General features: G+C 41.8%; 2 protein-coding genes across 9 annotated transcripts in view; one reads left to right on the plus strand and one right to left on the minus strand.

Moving 5' to 3' along the window:
- GAS7 (growth arrest specific 7) overlaps positions 1 to 13,267 on the plus strand; it is a 369,130-nt gene that overhangs the window by 274,361 nt on the left and 81,502 nt on the right. The window lies entirely within an intron of this gene.
- Positions 1 to 13,267, minus strand: part of GLP2R (glucagon like peptide 2 receptor) — a 120,262-nt gene that overhangs the window by 25,509 nt on the left and 81,486 nt on the right. Inside the window, exon 10 of the mRNA XM_073310817.1 lies at positions 11,872 to 11,960. Within this exon, the coding sequence (XP_073166918.1) occupies positions 11,872 to 11,960 (89 nt within the window). The remainder of the gene's footprint in view (positions 1 to 11,871; positions 11,961 to 13,267) is intronic.

Consider the following 13,267-nt stretch of genomic DNA (forward strand, 5'->3'; position numbering starts at 1 on the left):
CCCCCTAGGCCACCCCCCAAGCACCCGCAGCACCTCCGGGCTGCCCCTACCCCCAAGATTTAATTAGGGGTATATAGTACAAGTCATGGGCAGATCACAGGCCATGAATTTTTGTTTACTGCCTGTGACCTGTCCATGACTTTTACTAAAAATACCCACGACTAAAACATAGCCTTATATGAGGCAATTTTGAAAACATAGCAGGTTCCAACAGGTTCACAAAGATGGTTTCAAGAAAAGAGTTGCAGGTGATTACTGTGTAGTATCAACTGGTGTGTTCCTGTAGACAAGCCAGAAATTTTCCAGTTTCTGCTGATGACTCAGAATAGACTTGTTAGCTTTTAAAGCATGCTTAAGTGTTTGTACAAAGCATTCCACTAGTCCCTTTGTAGCAGGATGGTAAAGAGCTGAGGGTATGTGCTGAATTCCATTTAAAGCTAGGAACTGCTGAAATTCTTCAGGACAGAATCAAGGTCCATTGTCACTCATTAACTGTAATGGTAATTCAAAATGGCTAAACAAGGTACGAAGATGTCCAATGGTCTTAGCAGCTGTATAGAAGTCATTCTGAAAACTTTGGGCCATTCTGAATCGACATTTACTATGACTAAAAACATATAACCATCTAAAGGTCCAGCAAAGTCCACATGAATACATGTCCAAGGAGTCTGAGGTCATGACTAAGGATGTAGATGAGCTGGGCCAGCAGCATGCTGAATTTGTTGACATGTAGTACCACACTGCACCTTCCTCTCAATGTCTTCGTTAGTCCCTGGCCACCAGACATGACTCTGGGCTATGGCCTTCATCCATACAATGCCAAAATGACCTTTGAGAAGAGCTTCCAAAACCTGATATTGAAGTTATTCTGGAATGATCACTCACATTCCCCATAATATGCAACTGTGATTCACAGGTAATTCATGTTGATATGACATGACTTGTGTAAACTGGGGATTCTTATGATCCAACACTGTACCCTTTAGTACCATCCCCTTCATTTGAGAAAGAATGTCACCCACAATGATGAACTCCCTTCAGTCCCTTCAGAATCTCATCCATGGATTTCTGGAACAGGGCAGGTGCCAATGTGATTCCAAAAGGCAACCTGTTGTAATAAAATAAGCCTTTTTGTGTGTTGATTGTGAGATATTTGTGAGATGCCAGATCAATCTCCATTTGTAGGTATGCATTGAGAAAATCCAATTTACTGAAACACTGTCCACCACTAAGAGTAGCAAACAAATTATCAATATGAGGTAATGGATATGGGTCTACACATAAAACTGGATTCAGTGTCACTTTGAAATCTCCACAAATTTGGACTGAGCCATCCTTCTTGATCACTGGTATGATGGGTATAACCCACTCACTTTGTGAAACGGGTGATAAGATTCCAATATTCACTAATTGATCCAAATCAGCTTTCACCAGAGGCTTCAGAGCATAAAGCACAACTCTGGGCTTACAATATTTCAGCTCACTGTCAGACTTAACAGTGAACTTCACTGGTATGTTGCTCTTCTGTCTAAGCTCTTTCTCAAAACCTTTGAAATATCTGTCCAATATTTCTTGAAGATTTTGAGGCGCTTTCACGATCACCTTGTCATGGGCCAATTCATCTTGTGCTACACAAGCCAAGATCTGCCAGATAATGGTGAATACTTCCCTTCAATCACACACAAAGGTAAAATGACTGATTGCCCATTGACTTGAATTTTCACCTGGATTATTACATCTTCAAAACCATGGAGGTTTCTCCCAAGGGAGCTTGTGACAAAGTCTGGTGATAGCAGCAGCTCCAATATCAAGCTCCATTCTTGTAGGACCTCCTTTGATCAATGGTGTAACCCAGATGCCATCTCTGACTCCAGCATCTGATAAAAAGTGTAATGCATGCTCTTGTCTTTTCAACATTATGAATTCCTCACTTCCAGTCTTTCCTGGGGTCCATCTTCATAGGGGTCTTCTTGGGTATACAGTTACTCTGTGTTGCTGGTCACTGAACTGTGCGACAGGCTGCTGCAATGTGTCCTTTCTTCTGGCACTTTCTGAAAATAACTTATTGTGGCCTGTAATCCTTCTCAGAGTGTGCAGTTTGTGCACAATGGCCCCACAGAAATTCCTTATGTTCCCATGGTTTTCTGTCCCATCGACGCAGGAATTGAACTTCGTTCACACTAAATTACAAATAATCCTTCTCTGTGGTCTCCATTGCAGCCGCGACTTCAACAGCCTTCTTGAGTGTAAGTGCTGATACAGTCAATAACTTCTTCCAGACCTGGTCACTGCATAGTCTATATACCAATTGATCACGTAGGTCATCACTTAATGTTTGTCCGAATTGACAGTGTTCTGACCATTTCATTCAAGCAGCAGCAAACTGTGCTACTAACTCTCCATTTCCCTGACGTCATTGATGAAACTGATACCATCCTGCTATCATCAGGGGTGTCGGAGAAAAATGTTCCTGCATTGCTGCAGTAATTGTGTGGCAGTTCTAGACCGAGTGGGAGACAACAGGTCATGCCACAGTCTGTCTGCCTTTGGACCCATAACTCTCAGCACGGTTTAAACATTTTATCCATCAGGAATAGTGTAGCAAGTTACAAGTTGCTCAGAATGTTCAAGTTACACCACCAATGAGTTGCAGTTGTCATCAAACTCACCAATTTTGCCCACAAAAGGTGCCATTTCTCTGTTCTCCTCTTGGACTTCATGCCTCCTGGATGCCTTTTCCACAGGGAAATTCTTTTTTGTTATTGCACTACCTGCACTCGATCACCCTTTTCTGGCTGTGTGCTTACACATTCCTTTGGCTATGCTTGTGCTCCTGCTGGCTATAGACCCTCAGTGCCTGCCTGATAGCACATGTTCAGTAAGTATGGCTGCTTGCTTCCATGTCACTGCTTTTCATTTGCACAAGCCCCGGGCAGCAGCCTATTCCTTTGTTCTATCCTTATTTCTCTACTTCCTCTTCTCTAGCTGGCTGATTCATGCTGTTTCAGGAGCAAAAAACAGCAGTCTGTCACCCTGTGCCACTAAGTGAACTTTGCCCCCTTTTTTCAATAGTATTATTTTCTTATTTTCCTTCTTTGTGATCAGCTAATGGGAGCACTGGACACTTGTGGGATATAACTTTCTCATCACCAAATGTTATATTTCTGGAGCCAGCAGACAGACGCCGGGGGAACTGTTGGACCACAGCCTTTTTGAGTGTAAGTTTTGCAGCCAGAACAATAAAACCACCATAGATGTGTGCTGTGGTGGCTTTATTGTTCTGGCTGCAAAACTGAAACTCACACAAAAGTGAGGCTTTGCACCAGGGAGAGAGGAGTGCTTGAACAGGAGTGCTTGAACTGCTCTGTGCATGATCTTACTTTCACCCACCATTCATGGTTGTAGCTGGAAACACACTCCCTCCATGTCAACCCTCAGAACATTATCCAAGATGAAAGCCTGGCCCCAATAAAGTTAATGGAAGTTTTGCCATTGACCCCACTGGAGTCAGGATTTCACCCCTAATCTCTCCACCTTCTTAAGCAGATGGATCTTAGTAGGCTCTCCAGCCGGATATATTCTCTCGATCCCCTTTGCTGACACATCACCCTTTTGCTGATTCTTGTCCATTTGTTTGTAATCATCAAAACTTCTCAAGTTCTGCTTCATATACAGACCTGCTACAGTGCCTCGGACATATCAGTGCCTCACGAAACCACCACACGTTGCTCCTCACCATTGAACTCCCAAAATAAACACTGTTGTCTAGAAAAACCAGCATGTGGCCACTATGAAATGCTTTACAGGGCTGTGCTCCACACTGCCAAGACTAACTTCTACTTCTACCACATTCCAAGATTTTTGATAACCATCTTCCATGCAATTATTATTTATTTTAATTTATACAGAAGCATAGATAGGTATGGTGCTTCACAGACAATGAAAAGACATTCTCCCTGCCCTAAGTAATTTGCAATTTAAGGGACACATTGTCCCTGGCCCGTGTGTGTGTGTGCACGCACAGATGATTGGAGAGCAAAAGGAACCTGTCCCCACTTATAGGCCTTCATCAGAAGGGTCAGGCACAACAGCAGTCCCTGCAGGCAGGAGAGCACAGGGATTGCTCCTGTCTGTCACCCCTAAGCATGCAAATTGCCTCACTGGGGGCAGGAAGAAGATAGGCAACAGCCCCACCCCTGGTGCATTGGTTGGGTGTGTTTGGCCAGGGAATAGTTTTCAGTCTAAAGGGATGGTGCCATATGCATATTCCATGCATGTGTGCTATGGAATACCAGGAGTCCTTGTGCCCCTCTTACAACTTCCCCTGGGGCTGTGCAGCTCCGCACCACCTCCTATGTTAACTGTAGGCTAAATGCCACAATCTTCCTCTAAATTATGGAATGACATGAAAAGGGAGGGAAAACAACATTGAAGGAGTGTGGGGGTTAGGATGAGAAGAAAAGTGGCAATAAGATCCTGGGATTGCTTGTGTTAATAAAGCCCCTGACTGCTTTTAAAGATTTCTATTATTTCACTTTGGGACTGGATTTTATAGGCCTCATGGGGAAAATATATTTAAAAGAAAGTCTTAAACATGGGATCTGTTTTATAATAAAAATAAAAACAACCGATGAATATTTTTGCAAATATTATTGTTGAGTTTGTCTCCTTCTGCAGAGAGTTTTATTAGTCATTACACATGGAAATTCACAACAGTGGGGGTGTGCTGTCAAATTAAGCACTATGAAAGAGCTGATCACTGAATAAATAATTAAATTATTATAGTAAATAAAACTTCCAAATATTTTTGGAAATGTTGGTGAATCCTGAAATGTCACAAATTTGAACACAAATGGTTATTCATGTGGAAATCTGTACTGGAAGTACTCTATGCACTTGCCATTGTTTGCCATTCATTATTCGTTATTTTGTGGCTTTAAATGTTTGTGATCCAATCAGGGAGCAGAAGTAATCTCCTGGACTTTAGGGTGACTAGCCACACAGCACACATAACTAACAGTGAATAGCTGAAGAGAACAGCTTGTGAACAACCTGTGGTCTGAAAACTATTAATCCAAAATATTTGGGGCTAGATTCTGTCATCCTTATTACTGAAGAGTGGTGGCATCTCACTCCAGAATGAGCTCCTTTGGTTTCACTGAGGCTATTTGTAAAGTACTACTTAAATGAGTAAGGGATGCAAGATCTGCCCTATGAATACTGACCATATAATAACAAATGGACTTAAAGAACAACAGGATTGTTTCATGAACAATGCACTAACCAGAGGAAGGGTCTGAACTCATTACAAATACTACATGTAGTGAATAGTTTGATCTGTTCTATTAAATAAGACTGATTATCTTCTTTGGCTTATTGAGTTCTTCCTTCCTTCCCAGGCTTTTCTGGACTGGTTGTGTGGAATTAGCTTTATTATTTATCATAAGAACATAAGAACGGCCATACTGGGTCAAACCAAAGGTCTATCTAGCCTAGTAACCCAACAGTGGCCAATGCCAGGTGCTCCAGAGGGAATGAACAGAACAGGCAATCATCAAGTGATCCATCCCATGTTGCCCATTCCCAGCTTCTGGCAAACAGAGGCTAGGGACACCATCCGTGCCCATCCTGGCTAATAGCCATTGATGGACCTATTCTTCATGAACTTATCTAGTTCCTTTTTGAACCCAGTTATAGTTTTCGCCTTCACAACATCCTCTGGCAAAGAGCTCCACAGTGACTCCAAGATCTCTTTCTTGAGTGGTAACAGCTAATTTAGACCCTATCATTTTATATGTGTAGTTCGGATTATGTTTTCCAATGTACATTACTGCTAATAAAAGTTCATTGTTCAAGACTAAAGCTTGACAAGAGAATGGCAGAGATATGGCTCCTTGAGGATAAGTATGTGGTAAGTATTTATAGCCTGTGGTGTGGAATACACAAATACTAGTATACACTAGTGCCCACAACAGATTCATGGTGGCTAATAACCTTTCCATGCCTTGCAGCAGGGAATAACTAACTTTATAGGGGTTCTTCAGCTCCTTCTCTGGATCTGCAGGGAAATCCCCATTTGTTTGACTGTCCTTCCCTATTACCCCACCTCTTGGAAAAGACAACCAGTCAGAAATGCTTCATGTGCTGAAGGACCATCTGGAGTTCCCTTCCCTCTGCAAACAGGCTGGAGTGCTTGAGAAACCCTCCTGTATCATGTTCTCAGGGGAAAATTGACAACAGCTTCCTGTCATTCTGCAACTCTGGCTGGAGCTGCCTGCCCCCCAACCTGGGTAGGGGAGTTGAGTGCTATCACTCGATCTTGGAAAAGGTGATGAAGAGGTCCCAGGCATACAATGGGACAGGGCAGCAGAATTAGCTGTGGGGCTCTGCAAAATGGTAGGGGGAATGAATTAATGGTGTGTGTGGAGGAAGCGAGAGAGAGCAAAATAATTGCTGTTTGGTGTGTGGGGAGAACTATTAGTTGGTCCATGAAAGGGAAGGGCAAACTGAATTGTGTGTGAGAGGGAAGAGGGTGTGCGTGGGAGGGAAGAGAGTGTGTGTGGAGACAAGAGGGATGTTTAGGAGGGAGCCAGAATTTGAAGATCTCTTGATTCTTCTAAAAATTTAGGTTCTAGTTTTTTGGGGGTTTTGTTGTTATTTTTTTAAATCTTTTAAATTCTTTTTTTTTTTACAAAAATTAAGAGTTGCTTCTGTGCTGTGGTCTCTGTTATGGAACAAGGCAACACTCACAACAGACTCAGGTCCAGCTGAAGCAGCATCAGGCTTTATTCTGAGAATACCTAGTGAATAAAAGCCAGGCAGCCATTGCATTGAGCTAACACTGGCATTTGATGAGTTCTTACATAGTAGGTGAGGAAGGCCTCTGGTGAGCAAAGACCAGTAGGGGGTAAGTTATAGTAATTCAGTTATAACCTCTTCACAGGCTGCATTTACACTTCCCTTAAGGATGCCTACCAGGAATCTTGGGTCTGGACTTGGTAGGGTAGGTTTGATGAAATTTTCTAATCTTATCAGGGGCATGGATGTGACTGGTGGGTTCCTGTGACTGGTTAACCAGCCCATAATCCTCCCAATCCACAAGGTACCTCATTTCCCCCAGACTATCTAGAGTCAAGGATCCTTTGTACACGATATTTTTCATGGCCTTGGATGATAAGTGGTGAAGGTGGAGGGTTGAATCATCCAGCAAAGGGATTGTCAGTTTATTACTTTAACAGCAAAATGCAGAAGACCGGATGTACTCTCAAGGAGCTAGGCAGAAACAGTTTGACTATGACAGGGTTGATTTGCTGGATGATTTCCTGGACCCAGGTGTTCATGATCTTGTTTATGTGAGGGATGAATGGAGGTGAAGTTTCGTGATGATAACCATACCCAGTCAGCAATGATGAAATGAAATGACACAACAGTGTCAGTCTATGCAATATTTGTAGGAACTTTTGGCTGAGTTGAGATGTTTTCTCAGTTCCTCTTGAAGATGGTACAAATGCTGGACTACGTCAATGGGTTCAGGGACATAAGACACCCCTGGTAAGGATGGATGGAAATGTAGATGGAAGCCATAGTTAGTGTAGAAGGGGCTGCAAAGGGTTGAGACATAGAGTTGTTATAGGCAAATTTGGCAAAAAGAAGGAGTGAGACCCAGTAGTCCTCGTGATAACTGATGAAACAATGAAGATATTGTTCAATTATTTGGTTAACCTGTTTGATCTGCTCAGAGGTCTTAGGATAGTAGGCAGAGGAATTATATAGCTTAACATTCAGCAACTTAAAAAGTTCTTGACACAAATGGGAAACAAATTGTGGGGCCTGGTCAGAGATGATGATAGATAGTAACCCATGGAGTTTGAAGACACAAGTAAAAATGACCCAGGCTGTCCCTAAGCAGGGGAAACTATGGGATAAAGTGGTATATTTTAAGAAGGTTGTGGGTGATAACTAAGATGGTTCTATTGCTCTTTAAGCCGGGTAGGTCAATGCTAAAATCTATGGCGATAGATAACCAGGGCTGGCATGAAGTCCTCAAGATGTTTCACATGGGGGTGAGTGGTGGGGCGGTCTTTGTTGGAGAGCAAATATTGCAGGATTTAATATATAACTTGATGAAAGGTTGCATCTTTGGCCACAGAAAATGTGTGTTTTAAAGTGGCCAAAATTGGCAGCTAAAGGAGAATCATGTCAAAGTTTAAATGCTTCAAGCCACAGGTCGCCTTGTGGGACATATATATGGCCCTTGAAATAAAGGATCCCATCTTCAATGAGGAAGCTGGGGTTAGGAAGTTGGTCACTGGCAGCATTCTGAGTCAACATGACTTTTGTCGTAAATGGGTCATTAGATAACAAGGATCAGATGAAGGGCAGCAAATTCCTTTGTACTATTGCATTGGCAAAATTACAATATATAAGGATTATAGAATATTCTTGAGTTCTTTCTCCTAGTGCATTCCCTCCTAAGACATTGTGTGTTGAGCTTTCTGGGTGCCTGAATGGTACATCAAAATGAAGTAAAATCTGGAAAAAAATAAAGACCACTGGTTTTGATGTTGATTCAGGGTTTTCACAGTATGTAGATATTCCAAAATTTTGTGATCTGTATATACCTGGGCAAGAAATTGGGTGCACATGGAGTTGATTCCGGTGTCCATGTTGTTATGATAGTACAGCTTTGATTGCCACTTTGAACATGTTTGCCTCAGCTTAAAGGGTTTCACCGGATCTGAGCACCAGAATAGGTGTTGACAAAAATGCTTCCATTAAGTGGTCTAAAAAAGACTGAGCTATCCATGTCCAGGCAAATTGGGTATTGTTCTGGAGCAGTGCAATCATAGAGGACACCTGTCTTACAAAATCCTTGATAAAAATTGGTAAAGATTTGCAAATCCAAGGAAATGTTGACGTTCACACACATTTCTTGGGGTTTCCCAATTCCTGATCACAGATACTTTTCTATTGTCCATGCTGATGCCACTTGAGAAAAATATATAATCTACAAATTCCATGGAGGACTGGCCAAATTCACATTTTTCTAGTTTTGCGTAGAGCCTATGCTCATGAAGACATTCTAGTACTATGTGAATGTGTTGGTCATGGAGGAGTTGGGTTTCTGAGAAGATAAGAATATGATCCAGGTAGATCATCACAAATGGATTTAAAATGCTTCTAAAAATGTCATTAATGAAATGCTGAAAAGTGGCCAGGGTCTTTGAAAGACAGAAAAAGGCATCACCAGATACTCAAAATGGCTATACTAAATTGTAAGTGCCTCAAAGGCTTGGTAAATAGCATTGTGGAGCACAATCTGTCAAATAACTCAGTGATATAAACCAAGGGGTATCTATTTCTAATAGTGATTCTACTCAAGGCATGATAATTGATACAAACACAAAGTCAGACATGTTTCTTCTTCACAAATAACAGAGGAATACTGGCCAGAGAGGTCAACAGCTGGATGAAATTTTTTTGCAAGATTTTCTTGAAGGTGTTTCTGAAGAGCCTTGAGCTCTTGTTCCAGCAGAGTGTACATTCACTCAGTGGGATTTTGGCTCCTGGCTTTAGATTAATAGGACAATTGTAAGGAATGTCCACATTCCTTTTATCAAATATGTTTGCTAGATTTTGGTATTTTGCTGGGATCACAGGGACTGGGTTGAGATCTTTGGTCCTAACTATTCCAACAACATAGTCTGGACGGGCATTGGTTGGTAGTACCTTAATTGTTACCACAATTATGGACATCAAAGGTGTTTGAAGGACTAGGTTGAAGTTGGCTAATGTGTTGGGAACAATGCACAATAGACCTAGTTGTGTTGCCTTCTGGGGTTTTGGTGCTTGGTCCCACAAGGCACAACTGTCAGCAGTAACTTGACTTCAGTTGCGCTTCTTGTGCCCTCCATGAAATATGTGGATCATTCAGTGTAAATCAAGTAATACTGAGGACAACTGGAAAATGCAGCAATTTGACTAAGTTGACTTCATGGTGATCCTGAACCACGACTTCACGAGGGGTGGTCTCTTGGTTAACCAGGCCTGAAGAAAGCAGGGTACCATCAATGGACTCAACATAATCAGGAGCAGGTTTACATTAAATTGGGACTTTATGTCCATGAAATTACTGGATGCATCAGAGTTTGCATTGTATAGGGCTGGAAACTGGAGATTCCTAAGTGTATGCTAGGTTTACATTTCAAGGGACAGATAGCCACAAAGTGGCCAGATCCACCACAGTATGACAAAGACCATTTTGGTGACAATGCTTCTTCTCTTGACCAGTGAGATGAGTTCAAGTTGTGTCAATGCACATAGTTTCAATCACACGATTAAAGTTTGTGATGCCTGCAGAAATGTCATCACATAGAAACAAGTTTGCTGGAATGAACTCTTTCTCTCCTGATGTCATTCAAACAAGCAGACATCAATCCAGATGTATAAATTGACAAAGGAGAATAGGGTCATTGATGGTTTCAACCAGGCCAATGCATCCTTATCAGGTGTCAAAAGTGAGCAGTGTAGTCCGAAATGGACCAGCAACCCTGTTTTAGGGAGTGAAGGGAGGCTTTGGTCACATGAGTGTAGTTTGGGTCATCAAATATAGTTGAGATAGCACCGATGAAATCAAAGTTATTCAGCATGGGACTGTACTGCTGCAGCAGTAGTGATTCCTAATTCAGAGCTTTTCTGGTCAGTAGGCTATTTATAAGCCCTACCTTGGTCTAGTCTGTAGGGTACATAAGCAGCCAGAGCAGATAAAGTAGATGGCCATGATTCAGGAAATCACAAAATTTCTATCTGTCACAAACAAATGTACCCACCAGTGGGACTGAGGGCCCCTATCAGATGGTATTGGGGTTGAGAAGCCTGGAGAGCAGTATTCTATACCTGTAGTTGCACCATTTGGTTCTGGAGTCTTTGGAGGTTATATCAGCCACAGGTATGTTAGTGTTTTGCATTTCCTAGTAGAAATCACGAAGGGAGGAGATGGGTTAGTCAGTGGTCTGCTCAAACTGTCATGGAACAAGATAACACTCACAATAGACATGTTAGGCTGAATCAGCATCAGGCTTTATTCCAAGAACACAGCACAGCACCTAATGGATAAGAAGCCAGGCAGCTGTTGCGTTGAGTAGTCAGACTTGCACTCGCTGAGTTCTTATATAGCCAATGTGGGTGGCTGCTGGAGGGCAGCAACCACTCGTGGGTAAGCTATACTAATACACTTACAAGACCTGCATGGACTGCATGAATTTCTTATGGTCTCATATGCCAAGTTGTGCACAGCTTAGGTCTGGTACCTGGATTGGAACTGCCCCCAGGAAAACTCAGCTGGCTGTAGAAAGTGATGGCGGTGATTCAGTAGGTGGCACTCTGAGTCCTTACTGATCCCCAATACCACAGCATGGCACTAGGGCATGCTAAGGGATACAGGTGACTCTGAAGGGGTAGCCCTGCCCACCCCCCACCCCTCCAGGACCCGGGCTTAAGTCTTCAGCACCCCAGATGTGGGAAGCATCAGGGATGATGTATGTTTTGAAAGAGGCATAAAATTGGGGTCCTAACAACTTATCACTAAAGATCCCTTATCACTTACTGCAAAACAAAGTGTTGTGGTTACAGCTAGTACTGGTACCTACATTCAACCGCGCTACATTTCCTCTAGCGTTTCAGTTGGCAAGTCATTATTCTTCTCTTCCTCTCCTAAGACACTTGTGTTACTTGATCAAAATGGCTGCCATGTCTTACCACTTTGGTGGCTGTGTATACTTATATATATTGCATAGCACTTTTGGAACTTTCTAAAGGAAAGACACCATGGTAATACAAATGACTAGTAGCACTTTGATATTTATCACATACCTGTATTTGTAATCATGAAAGCTCATTTGTTGGGCTTTGAGTTTGGAAATTAACAACTTTAGAATTTTTAGGAAGATGCAGAAATTAACCTTAAAAGAAAATATATATGGATTAATTACAGTAAATGTCACTATACAGTAATATCAGTTATACATGAGTATATAATATACATCTGAAAAACTAAAAGAACATGAAAGTTGTAACTTCAAGCAGTCAAAAGTTAGGAAATGTCAATTATGTTTGCCTGTGCAACCTTCATTCTGCTCCCTTGTGTGTATGCATTATGAGACAGTCTTTAAATATACTATCACATTTTAGTTTTTCCACATGACCCCTGCCTCATTTAGTGAATGGGCAATTATTCAATGTTTCCTTTTATCATCCTCTTGCAATGTGTGCCCCCCAGGCCTCATTTAATACACACCACCAAAACCACTGATTTCAAGTGCAGGTGAGAGTACTCAGCACTTGGGAAAATCTGGCCCTAAGGTCTCGAGTTAGGCACCCAGAAAAAGATACAAACAATTAGTGGCCAGTTGTGAAAATGTTGGTTTTAACAACTTGCTAGCATCACACAGGAACTCTGTGGCAGAGGCAGGGATAGAATCCAATTTTCCAGGGTTGCGTTCAACTTCCTTAACCAGCAAACCATTCTTTCTCTTCCTGCGACCCCCTGCCTCATTCACCACACAACTTCCAAATTCTGAAACAAATGAGACAGGTCCTATGGACAACAGCCTCTTTCACTACACTACTCTGATTCATCCCCCGGGCAGATCCATCCTGTGCACTGAATGAGGCAGGAAAAAATATGTGATCATGTAATTAAAGATGGCATGGACAATCTTAATTCTGGAATTTCCTTGATGACTCCCCATTTACAACTACATTTGGAGACCTATCAGTTAGCCAGTGTTTAATGCACTGAATTTGTGCCATGTTAATTTTATATCATTCTCGTTTTTAATCAAAATGTTGTGCAATAGCAAGTCAAACACCTTACAGAAGTCTAACTATGTTACATCAACTCTATTACCTTTACTAACCAATTTTTAGTTTTATCCAAAAAAAGTTAATGTTAATTTGACAGGATCTATTTTCCATAAACCCATGTTGATTTGCATTACTTACGTTTGTGACATTCTATACCTTGGGGGAGTGTCCTGGAACCCCCATATTCCTCATTTTTATATAATTGTGATCTTACATATAAAGCATACCTTGTAAGGTATCAGGGGAAAGGTTATGATGTGCTGAAAGTCGTTTCTCTATCCATATGTGTATATCATTAATGCATATGAAGTTATGATAATTGTGTTGTATGGTGGCCACTAAAACATGCTGTAAGTTGGGGAATCAGCCAGACATTAGCTCCCCAGAGGCAACAGCAAGGAAA

Source organism: Lepidochelys kempii, chromosome 14, assembly GCF_965140265.1.
Source record: "Lepidochelys kempii isolate rLepKem1 chromosome 14, rLepKem1.hap2, whole genome shotgun sequence".
NCBI classification, from domain to species: Eukaryota; Metazoa; Chordata; order Testudines; family Cheloniidae; genus Lepidochelys; species Lepidochelys kempii.